This window comes from Rhinolophus sinicus, chromosome 14, assembly GCF_057876585.1.
Source record: "Rhinolophus sinicus isolate RSI-liver-muscle chromosome 14, RSI-T2T, whole genome shotgun sequence".
NCBI lineage: Eukaryota > Metazoa > Chordata > Mammalia > Chiroptera > Rhinolophidae > Rhinolophus > Rhinolophus sinicus.
Window position 1 is genome coordinate 105,912,405 of NC_142514.1, and position 13,110 is coordinate 105,925,514.

The 13,110-nt window shown below is 51.7% G+C and overlaps 1 protein-coding gene across 4 annotated transcripts in view; it reads right to left on the minus strand.

The window, feature by feature from the left end:
* ZBTB16 (zinc finger and BTB domain containing 16) overlaps positions 1 to 12,768 on the minus strand; it is a 184,488-nt gene extending 171,720 nt beyond the window's left edge. Inside the window, exons 1-2 of one of the 4 annotated variants that reach the window (XM_019753309.3) lie at positions 11,856 to 12,202; positions 7,442 to 8,800 (exon numbers count right to left, since the gene is read on the minus strand). In XM_019753309.3, the coding sequence (XP_019608868.1) occupies positions 7,442 to 8,709 (1,268 nt within the window). In that variant the 5' untranslated portion in view covers positions 8,710 to 8,800; positions 11,856 to 12,202. Of the gene's footprint in view, positions 1 to 7,441; positions 8,801 to 10,858; positions 11,022 to 11,596; positions 11,789 to 11,855; positions 12,203 to 12,327 lie in introns of those variants that run through there. The other 3 variants (XM_074335449.2, XM_074335451.2, XM_074335452.2) reach the window with 3 other exon arrangements.
* Between the last annotated feature and the right edge of the window lie 342 nt (positions 12,769 to 13,110).

The following is a 13,110-nucleotide window of genomic DNA, read 5'->3' on the forward strand; positions in this document are numbered from 1 at the left end:
TTTTTCCCTGAAAGTTTGAGCCAAAAACATGGGTACGCATTATACATGGCAAAATACGGTATATGTCCTTACTTATTATCTGGGGGGGGGGGGGGTCTAAATGGCCCTAAAGCGGGGAGAACTCTAAAAACCACTTCCAACTGACCCATACATAATTTCTCCACTTCATCAAAATTTCTAGTTCCTAAACCAAGTTTTCTAATAAACTGCCAGTAATGCCCCACTGTTTCAGGAAGTTCTTTCTCTAATCTGACTTGGAGTCTTCCTACTGCAAAGCTGAACACAATCTGTTTCTGCTGAAGAAAATCACACCTTGAGGACAGAGTCGTAAGTGAGCTAGGAGTTTAGAATTCAGCAGGTTTTTGCAAATTTTTAGCCAAAGTTTCCAATAAAGTATACCGGGTCCCCCTCCTTGCAGCTGCAGAGATCAGCCTCACGTAGGCAAAACCCAACCACAGTTTTTTCCAGAATGAACCAGCATAATAAACACACTGGGGCTTTTAAGGGGAAACAGAATGGGGATGCTCTGATTAGGCTGGCATGAAATTAACAGCATGGAATTTTTATTTTTTTAAGTGGGTTTCTTTTTCTCTCCCTTTTTCTTTTCTTTTCTTTTTTTTTTCCAGTCAGCACAAAAGTCCTCTATCGCTAGAAGCTAGTCTCCCTCTATGTCAGTAAGAAATGATGTAGTAGATGTAATACTCTTTGGACCTGTGTGGTTCTGACCCCCAAATACCTGAAACTTTTGCAATAAGCAGCATTCCCATTACTTTCCTCCTCTCCAGCCACTGGAGGAAACTAGGAGACCAAAGCTGGCCAACCAAAGAGTCCCTGGTCACCGGCTGCAGGGAACACGGAGCTGATCCTTCCTGCTTCCCCTTTCCCTTCTGTCCCACCAGGGACCAAAGTTCCAAGCAGGATGTTATGGAAAGAACAGTGAACATGGAGCCAGAAGACCTAGGCACAAACCCTGGCACCACCTTTACTGTCTTACCTTGGACAAGTCCATTAACCTCCCATGCTTCTCTTTGCCCATCAGAGAATTTGAAACTAATATCTACCTAGAGGCTAGAGGGTTTGGGGAGATTCTGACTACAGACGCACTTAGCACAGACCCTGACATGTATCAAGTACTCAAAATGGTACTTGCTGAATCTACTCTTAGAATTCTTTTGCACTGGAGGCAATAAAGGGAAGGAATTCTGGAACACCCGGCACCCACAAGCCCAGACTTCCCTCAGTAGGTGGTTTGGTGCTCTCATCTCTACCTCTACCACAGTGATGTGTTCACCTGGCCACTTGTATGGCCAATATGACACTGCATAGGTGAGCCGCCTGGGGCATTTGGAACTGGTGCTGGTGGAGCACTGCCCAGCTAAATTTAAATGAGAACTGGAATGACTCATCAGGCCTCAGGTCAAAGGGACAAAGAGTACCCTGGTCACCAAGGTACAAGAGATCAGCTTCTCGGGAAAGTGCTCACTACACATCAGGCCCAAACACACACAGCCCAAGGCAGTAGTGTATACAGCACTATATGAACCTATGCCTCTGAGGAAAAGCAGGACCTGGACCAATGCGAACACATTTCACAGCAAATCAATAAAAATAGAACAGCAAACATGTATGGAGTACTTACTTTGTGCCACCATTCCTCGCACTTGACAAATATTTACTGATTAATTCTTCTAACAAACCCAGTTGAGTAGGTACTGTTATTATTCCCAAATGATATCATTTCACAAATGAGCGAGCAGGCACAGAGAGGTTATGTAACATAACCACAGTCACACAGCTGGCAAGTGGTATAATTGGGATTCTGAGCCAGATAGTCTCATTTGTTCAAAATACACATTTACTATGTATCAAACCTGGTGTCGGAGATAGGCCAGCAAGGATGCCGTGGTAAAATTTTCTTTCTACCAAAATAACTGCCATTGAGACAGGGCTTTCACTTAACATCGTCGACACAGAACTTGACTAAGAAAACCTTTAGTTATCGTGGAAAATTCAGGAATGAACCCTCCACTGGACAAATTGAGGCACGCCTGTATTCATTTAGCAAGACTCTTAAGTCTCACACTCAGGCTTTCAGTTGGACTGAATAAAAGTGACTGGAAATGTTTTTCTCCTAAAATAGCAAGAAATCAAAGAGTTGTACATGGAGTTTGACTTTAAGTTTAGGATAATCACTATTTTAAAGATTCATAAATAATGTTCCTAGAACAAGCAGAAGGAAAAAGTGTTGCGGAACTAAAGCTTTCTTCCCTCTCCCTCCTACAATTAGCAGTACCATCCAATAAAGACAGTAAATTAGAATGGAACTTCTCACTGAGATGAAAGAGCATGCAACTTTTCTCCACTGGAAATAAAATAAATCATCTTCAAATTTTCCAAGAGCTCAGCCTAGATCCCATATGACTCAGTAACCCTAAGAAGGTTTTTAAAAAGAAGTCAGAGCAGACAGACTCAAGTCTAACTGACCCTCTATTTTAGCTGGCTGACTGCCAATCCAGATTCTAAAACAGAGCAAAATTCAATTAACCAAAAGGATTTCATGAAGATATGAGTGGGTGCACAAGTGGTAAAAGAAAAACTTTTTTAAAGAGCTCAACAATCCAGAAACAGCTTGCCAAATGCCTAAGTTTACAAGGCACTTAATTTTGAAGAAATTAAAACTCGGGATGAAAAAGAGACTGACAATGGTGACAGAGCTAAAAACAATGCAGAGCTGCGTCTAGAGGCCCGGCGTCCGTGACAGCTGGGCACAACACCACAAAGCCTTCTGCCATTTTCCTATCTCCACAACCAACGTCCTCTCCAAAAGAATAGATTTCCAGGAGCCCAGGAGGTTATAAACTTAAGTCATTCATCACCCCCCAAAGGATACTTCCTGGAAATAGAAATGGATTCAGAAAGGATTTGGGCAAATCTGTGAATGACAGATCAGCCATAAATAGCTACTGAGAGAAGCTAGGCGCCACCTGACCTTTAGGACTGACGTCAAGGAAGATAGCTGTAGCCTCCAATGGTGGTATCTCAGGGATGGAGTTGGCAACCGAAGACTAGGTCAGATGGAGCTGACCCAGAGCAGCAACGGCCATGTGCTTATATGGCCTGGCATGGAGCACCCAGGGCTATGAATTAGAAGTCAAGCTGAGCTCCTGGTTCTATCCATTTATAGCTATGTGACCTTGGGCAAGTCACTTACTGGCTCCAAAGCTCATTTTCCTCATCTGTAAATTGGGGCTGAGAATGGTCCACAATCCCTTATCCAAAACGCTAGGGTGATTCAGAAATCCAAGTTGTTCAAATTTTAGAAAGGTACTGTGGGGCTGATAGTGTTTGCCCAGTCTCAGAGGAGTCTAAGGAAGCACTCTGTAATCAAACACATTAATATTTTTGCAGCAAAACATATGAATATTCAATACAGCAGGATAAATATAGCTCACATCAGTTCAGATCAGGTTTTGCCACTAAATGAGTTTGCTGCAAACTTATAGAAAACCTTTTAGCTTTCAGAACTTTTCAGACTTGATTACCACAAATGTGGAATGCTGGACCTGTACTTCCTTAGGAGAGGCTATGAGATTAAGAGAAATAGTCATTAAAGATGCTTTGCAAAGGAGAAAGTACTACAACTGATAAAAGGCATTATTAACATTATTGCCATTGCTATCATTATTCCACAGCATACTCTTTTCCAAACACAACTTGTTTTGACCTCAGAGGTGACTAAAGCTGGCAGAATGATGCAAGGGGACGAAGAGTTCAGGGCAACTTCTAAACTCTTCAAAGTGGCCAAAACCAAGGTCCCTGGCTGTTGGCCTTCTACGTGGTCAACCACTGAAAACAGAGCAGCTGGCCACCTGAGAGAGACCATGGCAACGGGCCAGGCAGAACTCTGACATCTCAACTACATGGCTCATGCGCCCTAGAGCTGGCCCCAAGAAGCCTCTGAAAAGGGCTGCTCAAATGGGTCCAGGGAGCTGGCTGAGACCATTCTTTGTGGTTCCTGAGCATCCCTTCAAGAACCAGGCAAGAGTTCCTACTTTGTGTGTGCAGAACACACACTGTAGCTGGTCTAAGGGTTTGTCTGTAGAAGATACAGAGGCTCCTAGAAAACCAGACCCCACTAATTCTGCAGCACTGAATTCAGAAACACACTAAGACCAGGCTATATGAGCCTGGGGAGACTGAGGGCTATAAATGAGGGCTGTGTTTACACTTAAGCCAACCATACAGTTCCCTGCAGTCTTATATGTTTGTAACTCTGAGAATGAGAAGGTGCACCTGGCCCATTTGAGCAGGTACCTAGATTAGACATTGACAAGCCTATGTGCAGAAGTGCTCCAGCCTTTCAGAGAGAAAGAGAAAGATTGAGCCTAGAGAAGGTGAGTCCAATCTTCAGAAGCTTAATGAGACCCGCCCTCCCTCAGATGTTATCCTCTGTAATGTGGGCCTGCCTACTCAGGAAGGCTTTTGGGGTCCAGAGCTTGGCCCTCCATCTGCATGGTGCTGCTCCATCGGGTCTTCTGACTGTTCTGACTTCCTTCAGGATCCTTTCGATAAGTAAGCCCCATCTGACTTACCCAAGTAGTTCTTTGTCCAGTCTTTCCATCAATCGTGACTATATGTGATATAGCATTTACATCTCGCCCTAAACCGCAGGGACCACAACTTCACTAACTTTCATTCCAACTTTCTGTTGCGTCAAGAGGCTCCTCTATCACCAGCTTGGGACCAAGTCATGAGGAAACCTATTGGTGGGATTCCACAACAAACTCTCCTTCCTGCATGGCTTCCCAGCACTCTCCCTTGCCTTCTTCTCCATGGCCCTCTGCTCCTCCAAGAAGAAAAGGCAGCAATAATTGCAAGGTATTAACCTTTACCAACACTCGGGCCTATGGGCTTAAAAATAACACCTGTAACTTGTTATTTCAACATGTTCGTCACTGTTACATTACAGCCAACTCCACAGTCTCCTGACATCAGAGTCTCCCACTCTGATTGTTTTGCCTTTTGGTGTTTACTGGTAGTGGGGATGTGGAGGGAGGAACGGAGAACAGTAGGAAACAGGGAAATAGCCCTTTAATCCAGGAGCTTTGAGAGAGAGGGGACAGGCCTCTCACAAAGGGCATCTGATCAGAAGCCAAAGGGCTGCCAGTCAGAGCGAGGGCCGAGCACACACAGGAACATTTCGTCCCCTCCTTGATTTCTTTAGACCCTCACAGCTTTCCACCCAAGACACTGCCCCAGGCTCTAGTTTCTTGGGCTGCAGCAGCTTACTTTCCACCCTCAGTCAAAAGCACATTCTCCATGTCAGCAGCCCACAGCGTGACACCAAGGATTCCAGAACCAGCGCCTCATCATCACAAGTCCACAAGGACAGGGACATTCTCGGCACCGCCATGCAGCCAACACAGCCCTGGAGGCAGGCAGCGCTGTGGACACTACACACTAGAACTTGGAGCTATGCAGGGGAGTTATGCAGAGATGAGACCCAAACAAGACGGGGGACAGAAGGGTCTGTTCTTCACCTTCAGTTACTATGGCCAGTCACAGCTCTACGGGTTTCTAGCTATTACTTCGTTAATTGAGCACCATGCCCTGCAGACCATCTCCATTTTAAAAAAAGTGTAAAACAAGGCTCAGAAAGGTTCTGTAACTACCCCAAGCTCTAGTTTCACCACCGGTGTTCTGTGGAGTGTAACACGGTTAGCCTTCCACCTCTCCCCAGAGGACCGAGGGTCCCACAGAATGGCAATCTGGAACTCCTGGGAGGGTAATATCTTTTGTAGCCCTCTCAGGTAAAGTAAAGCAACTAGGACCTGAGGAGAGCCAGAAAAAAAGTTTACTTTCCACTATAGACATTTCTCATAGCACAGAACTGAAATAATTCACATCCGGAGAGGATGATAAACTTATCTGGTCAAGTTTGGGGAGGGGGTTTCCTCTTTAGGAAAGTTTGAGCAAAAACAAACACAACCTCGGTCTATTTCTGAGCGGTAGAGGCAACACGAAAACACACCTTAGTGGCGGTTATTTTTTGCACCCACTGGAAAAAAGTTGGCTACGTTTAGCTCAGCAGCACTTTCCACAAGGTAAGTCTCAGAGCCACTGATTAAGCAGTATCAGAACAGGTTCCGGCTCAGCTCGGGGGGAATCAGACCGACCTGCAGACGCCTCCCCCTCCACCCCACACCCTCTCACTCACATCCTGTCCTGTACTGAATGAGAAACAGAGGAATGGGGTAGATGGATTCCCCACGATCCGCCAAAGAGCAGCCAAAAGGGTATGTGAGGAAATGTTATCACGGTGACAAGAGAAACTGGATTTCTTAACACCATTCATCTGACCCAGGGACTTGAGGGTAAAATGATGGGCATATCATGATGACAAATGGAGGTGAATACCAAATGCTCTCCTGATTCCCTCCATATTTGCTCCATTTCTGATGAGCAATTTTCAAAATCCTCTGTTCTACAGGCACAATCCTCTTCTAGACTGAATGACTCCAAGGGGCAGCAAAATGCAAGGGGGTTAAGCCCTGAATTTGAATCCAGCTCTGCCTCCGACTCTCTCTGTGACCCCAGGGAAAAGTCTCAGTATCTTCCCACATAAAGGAAGAACCTACCTCAGAGGGCTGTTGTAACAAAAATGTGACTCCACATAAAGCACTTAGTATTGAACCAGGCATGTCATAAGAGCTCAGTGGACAGTTATTTCACAGAGAAGGAAACATAAGCCAGAGAGAAGCCAATGCTGGCCCGAAGTGGCATTTAACTCAATGTGACTACAGATGGGATAAGAATAGGCTCTGCAGGCTGCAAAACCAAGACTCTCATACCTATCCTTCCCCCTTGAATTTAAATCAACTCTCTCTAAATGTGTTTGCAGGAACAGAGAATGAGAAGGGAGAAAGGCAGCCACGTTCCTGGTGATGAATGTTCATCAGGACTGATATTCGGAACCTGCAGCTGCTCCTGTGGCCTAAGCAGCATCCGGCCCCTCCCATCCTCCTGAGCTGCGGACGGCCTGCCTTGGCAGAAACCACTGATGGGAACCTGGGTACCTGAAACCTGGCAATATGGCCAATTCCAGGCCATGGGAGACCTTCCTCTTCGATCCCACTTCCTCTTCTCCCTCCATCCACTTTATCAGTCACTCCAGGCAAAGGAAAACAGACCCAACAGCAAAAAAAGCAAACAGGAGCCCAAAAGCATAAAGAGGAAGAGCCTGGTAAGAAGCTGGGCCCATGGGGTCCCCAGTGCTTAGGAAAGACCCAAGACCCTCTCACCACACTTGAGAAGTGTGCCCCCACCCCCAGGACTTAGAAATAGTAGGGAGCCAGGCCCCAAGTCTCAGGAGCAGCTGGGTATGAAGGCAGGGTGTCAGAGTTTGGGGCGGGGTGTCGGGTTGGACTGGGAAGGGGCCTACCTGTGCTGCTCCACAGCCTCATTGTCAGGAAGCTCCACGCCACACACGCTGCACTGCTCCCCGATGGTCCGGCTCTCTGACTTCATGCCCACGGCCAGCTCACCCAGCTTGTTGAACAGCTCCCTCTGGATGAAGCCCTGTGGCAGCAGACCCCCATAGGTGCTGAAGTCCATGGAGACAGCCAGGGCGGGCTGCACGTGCAGGCCAGAGGACACTGAAGACGGCATGCTCAACACGGCATCAGCCTTGTGGTTGGGCAACACAGAGTAGATGCCCAGATGTTTCTCAGCTGTAGGCGCCGGGTGCTCCGGTCGGCCTGGGGGAGCCTGGCCAGCTTCAGCAGGGGGTGCCAGCTGCTCAGCACTCTCCTCACGCCCATAGTGCAGCTCCCTTGCACTGGTGATGACACTGCTCCGAGTTGGGGTCCCAGGTCCCTCTTTGCCCCTTTCCTCGACCTTGTCCCCCATGCCACCTGAGATGCTGGACTCGGCTGCCCCAGGGCTGTCCTGGCCGGGCACCTCATCCACCTGCATCATCTCCGTCTTCACTTCAGCCATCCCAGGGTGCCTCCCGCCCCCAGCCAGAGTTGGCTCCTCAGGCCCTGCAGGCGGCTGAAGAGTTCCCTGCAGGAGAGACTGTCCTATGGTCATCAAACTGTCCACTGCAGCCTTGGTGGGACTCATGGCTGAAAGGCCGAATGAAGTGGAGACTGACGGGCTCTGGTCCGCCATGGGCCCAGGGAGGCTTTGCGCAGCCACACTGGCATGCCCACTCTCCTCGCTGGAATGCTTCGTGATGAAGATATTCTTGAGGTACCGAGCCTTTCGATCCTCTTCCTCCTCAGCCCCACCATCTGCCATGGTGGCCTCCGTGTCATTGTCATCCGTGGCCTGGATGGTCTCCAGGATCTTCAGGCACTGCTCCTCCAGGTACTCGATCTCCAAGATCTCGGCTGCATACAACAGGTCATCCAGGTCCTCCGCCTTGGCTTGCAGTGTGGCTGTGTATGCATACTCCAGAATCTGCTGGAAGGTCTTTGGCGAGAGGAAATCCAGAGTGTAGTGCTGGCTGTTGCGGTGGAAGAGGATCTCAAACATCTTGCTGGTGCAGGCCAGCACCGTCCGGTGGGCGTGGAACTCCTGGCTGTCCACCATGATGACCACATCACACAGCGTCCCGGCCAGCCGCATCTGGTTGGCCTTGCACAGGAGCCCTGTGGGGTGGCTGGGGTTCTGCAGCTGGATCATGCCCATCTTCGTCAGATCCATGGTGCTCCCTGCAGCTTAGGCATGAGGCTCTCTTTCGTTCCTGGCTCTGCGTGATGGGGCAGGGTGGGTTTCCTGGAGCCAACGGAGAGGGCTAGAGTGGGGAGAGGGGATGGAGGCAAAAGCGATAAGAGAACAAAAGGTAGAACAGTCAGTGCCCCTAAAAGTAAAAATTCAAACACTACAACACAGCACACCCCTCCAGGAGGGTCAGCGAGCAAGAGAATCCTGGAGATTTTAATCGAGGAAAGGGGGCTTCCCAGAAATCTAGGAGTCTGCCTTTACAAGCCCATGAATGAGAGCAAAGAGAAGTTTCTGCCATCGCATACGCCCAATTCTCTGCTCTATGACTTCTATCACACCAAGTGAAATGAAAATTACAGTGGAGCTTCTGGGTCTTGGGCTTTAAGTCTGAGAGTGGGGAGATCCTGTGCAAGGCCAACATTTGCTATGGGGAGGTGCCCAGCATTTACTGAAAATTAGTAAGAACTGAAGCCCTTCCTTTAGTCAATTAAAGCACTCAATTTCACTATCAAGCTCATTTTCAAAACAAAGTTTTTTCTAAACTCTGCTTCACGATGGTAGCCCCAGAAGCAAAGTAAAACCCAGCTAGGGCTAGCAGCCTGCAGTCCTGGCCCAGAGAAATCTATGGGCAAGAGCTCTCCTCCTCCAGGCCCATCCTCTCACCATCAGCCAGTGCCTCCCTGGGATTCTGTCTTTCCACTCTTCTCTGGGCTGTAAAGGACCTATAGACCCATGCATGCCCTGATCTCCTTTTTAGGCACTAACAGGAACACACACCCATAACCCACACACTAGCTTCCACCCGTAGGTGCCGCAAAATTACTGTATATGTGATCCAAAATCTGGACTGTGTGTGCATGTGCATACACACTAGCCAGAGTGGGAGAGAGTTAATACATGTGTGCACACTTATATAAGATGCCGCACTTACCCCCTACTGGACAGGAAGATCTATAAAATGTAGGATAGGTCATGGAGAAACTAAGAAGAGAGAACATAAGAAACATGCATCCTTACAGCCAGGAGTGTACATGCTGGGTACATGAACCCCAGGCGTGTCCCACAAGCTCCCAGGAGTAGGCAAGTCCTATGACTAGGAGCAGCAATTGATGCTGGACATGGCTTGGAGGTGCTAGAAGCAATACTGGCACCAGCATCTATGGTATGAGTTACAACCAGTATGAAGGGAAGACAGGGCTGGGAAACAAAGGCCTCTCCCAGAGCCCAGTTCAGGATCAGTAACAGGGCCTGGGACTCCTGAACTGTTTAAAGAGTGTTAAAAAGACTTCACAGGCCCAGGTCCTTCCCAGCCTCTGCCTTGCTGTGGCCAATATTTCAGTGAAATGAACTAGGAGCAAAGCAGAGCAAGGGTTCTCCTTCACTCTTCCAAAACTACTTGCCTAAGCCCCCAGAAGGAGCCGTATGGGTTCCAGAGCCACAAATCTCATGCAGAAAGGGTTAACAGGACTGCTAATCAAGACACTTTTGCTGCCCAGCCCGGGATGGGGACTAAGGCCATCAAGGGTGGGATGGCCATTCATCCCTGCTTAGCCACTATGTGCTTTCCCACAGACTTCGGGGTTTCAGAGAACTAAGAGGGAGCAATCGAAAGAATGGAAGCTGGCTACTCGAATTCCTTCCCACAAGAAAGCTCCTTGGTTCCTGAGGGAAATCAGGGTGCCCTCGGTCAGCCGTCCCCCGGACTTGCCTCTCAGCGCCGGCGATCTCAGGCTGGCGTTGACTGCAGCGCCCAGACCTGCGCCGCGGTGAAAAGCCGGCGCTAACCCGCTCGAGCTCCGGGGATCGATCGCGCTCTCACACACCCCTAGTTCCCAGCCACCCCCACAAAGAGTTGGAAACGTCTTCGGCAAACTTGGGAAAGCAACTTTTCCCGGGGAACCGGACAGCAGAAGGAACGGGAGCCGGGCTAGGGAAGAGGAAAAGCGAAAGAGACCCGGACGAAAAGCAAGAGTCCAGGCGGGCTGGATGCCGGGGCAAGAGCGGCTAGGAGGCGGACCCACCCCGCAGCTAAGGGAAAGCACAAAAGCCGGACCAAGAGTTGTGGGAGCAAAGGAGAGAGTTGTGGGAGGAAACGCAAGAAGGGATCCGCCAGCCTTCCCTCTCCTACCCAGGGCCGTGATCCCCGGGAGCGACGGGCAGGGTCACAGGCCGCGGGGCTGGAGCCTCCAGCAGCCGACTTGCTCAGCCCAGGCACCGTGCGCGCGTCCGGTGGAGCGGACGAGTGAGTCGCTTGCACAGTGCGTCTGTGCGTTCCAGCGGGTCGGCGAGCCAGCGGGCCAGCGAAACCGTGCGCATTTTGAGCGCTTGCGGGAGTGTTCCAGGGGCTGCGCGTGCGAGCTGCCAGTGCGCCGGGGTGGGAAAGGCATCCCGAACGCATCAGGTGCAAAGCTGGGACACCCACCGAGTACGGCCGGAAGCGCACAGCGAGCTCCGGCGCCACGGCCGGTCCCGCCGAGAGCCGAGGAGGGCCCGGAGCCCTGAAGACCCTCCGGAGCTCCGCCACGGCCGCCCCTCCCCCCTAAAAAGGGGTAATCAAGTCCAACCAAGGAAAAAAGGGCTCACCACGTTTTTACAAAGAAAAACAACACCCAAGTGAGTCCCACTCCTGCTCTCCTCCGCCCCCAGGTCCACTCCACGGATCCTGATTCTAGCTTCCCAGCCGGCCGGCGAATAAACACACAAACCACAACCCTATCTCGCGACCGCGCACCGGTCCGCATACATATGAGCACCCACCCGCTCCCGGCTCCTCCGCCGGTCCCCGGCGGTACAAAGCCTCCCGATCCCCAACCCTCCTCCGCTCGCGCCCTCAGCCCCCACAGACCCCTCTGCCCCCACCTCTCACCCCGACCGTGCCCCGGTGCGGAAGGGTTAGGGTAGCAGCTGTGCCCAAGCTGACAGCCAGGGCTCCCCCTTCTAGTCGACCCCCAACCGGCGGTGGCGACGGCTGCAGCAGCAGGAAGGGAACAAGCCGAATAAAATCAGGCACAAGCCCAGCGGCCGAGTGGCTGAAGCGAGGGCGCCCCCAGACCTCTTCAGCCTCAGGGGCGCCCTGGCGCGCGGCTCTCGCTGGGCGGTGCGCCCCTCCCTAGCCCCTCACTCACCGCTGCCAAGCCGGGCGCTGCGGGGTGGGTGTGCGTGCTTCTTGGGGGTGTGTGCCAGTGTCGGGGAAGGGTGTTGCTGGGGAACTGTTGCTCTCGGTATCACGGCGGCAGCGGCGGCATCGCCCGGCAGTTCGCAGTACCCGCTCTCATCGCCCTCAACTCCTCTCTGCTGCGAGGTTAGCAAATCACCACCGGCTTCGGCGCCTCCGCCGCGTCTCACGTCAACGCCGAGCCCCCTCCCCTACGAGGCCCCGGCGCCTCTCCATCTTTAGTGCTGGCGGCCGAGCCGGGCTCCTTGCCCACAGCTGCCCCCCTCCACTCCCCCCTCCCGTGCCGTCCCCGGGCTCAGCCCGCCCACCCCCACCCCCACCCCCACCCCACCCCCCCGCACTGGCCAAGCCGGCGCACGCTCCCCGCCCCACCCCTCCCCTCCCTTCGCTTCTCTCTCTTTCTCTCCCCTCCCCTCCCTTACCCGCGCGCGGCGCTCCGGGCTTCGCCTGACATCTAGCTGCTGCTGGTGCGCTGGCGGCCGCCGCTCACCCGCCTAGCGGAGAGGAAAGGAGATCGTGAAGAGGAAAGCCAGGGACTCGGAAGCCTCAGTGGGGGCAGTGGAGGTGAGGTGCGGGGATCAGCCTCCACCTTCAACCCCGAGGTTTTTAATTTCCACTGGACACGGGTTTTGTTTGCCCTGCTGCTCCAGGCGCGGAGTTTTGTCCCTGACTTCAATGTTTGTCCCAATTCAGTGTGTGTCCTCTCGCCTTTCACTTTTGCTCCGGGCTTGGGACTGCATCCCCTGTACTTCGACGTCAGTTTTAGAAGGTTGCTTTCCCAGACCCAGCCCAGGCCTCCTGTGCCTCCCGGCTGCGGTGTGCCTCCGGGCGATGAGCAGCCGGATTGCGAGAAGTCTCCAGACGCAGAATTCGCTGACCGTGGTGAACCAAATGCCAGAGGGTCCGCGGGGATCTGACGTTGGAGGTGGACGCCCCATTTCAGCTGTCAGACCCCTGGGGGCTGAGGTCGAGGCCTGAGAGAAACTCTTCTCCCTCTCAGGCTTGAGCATGCCCTCTTCTTTGCCCCCCAAGGAACCCGGTTGGAAAGAGTTCCCAAGGACTACGTCCTGCTCAGCGCAGGCTTCAGGGGACGGTGAAAGCTTGAAGGCCCCCCAAAGTGCTTCCTCTTCTCAACTGGCCGCTCCACTTTAGAGGGTAGACTTATCACTAACCCGGGTGTAGAGCAACCAAAAGAAATCTGCCCT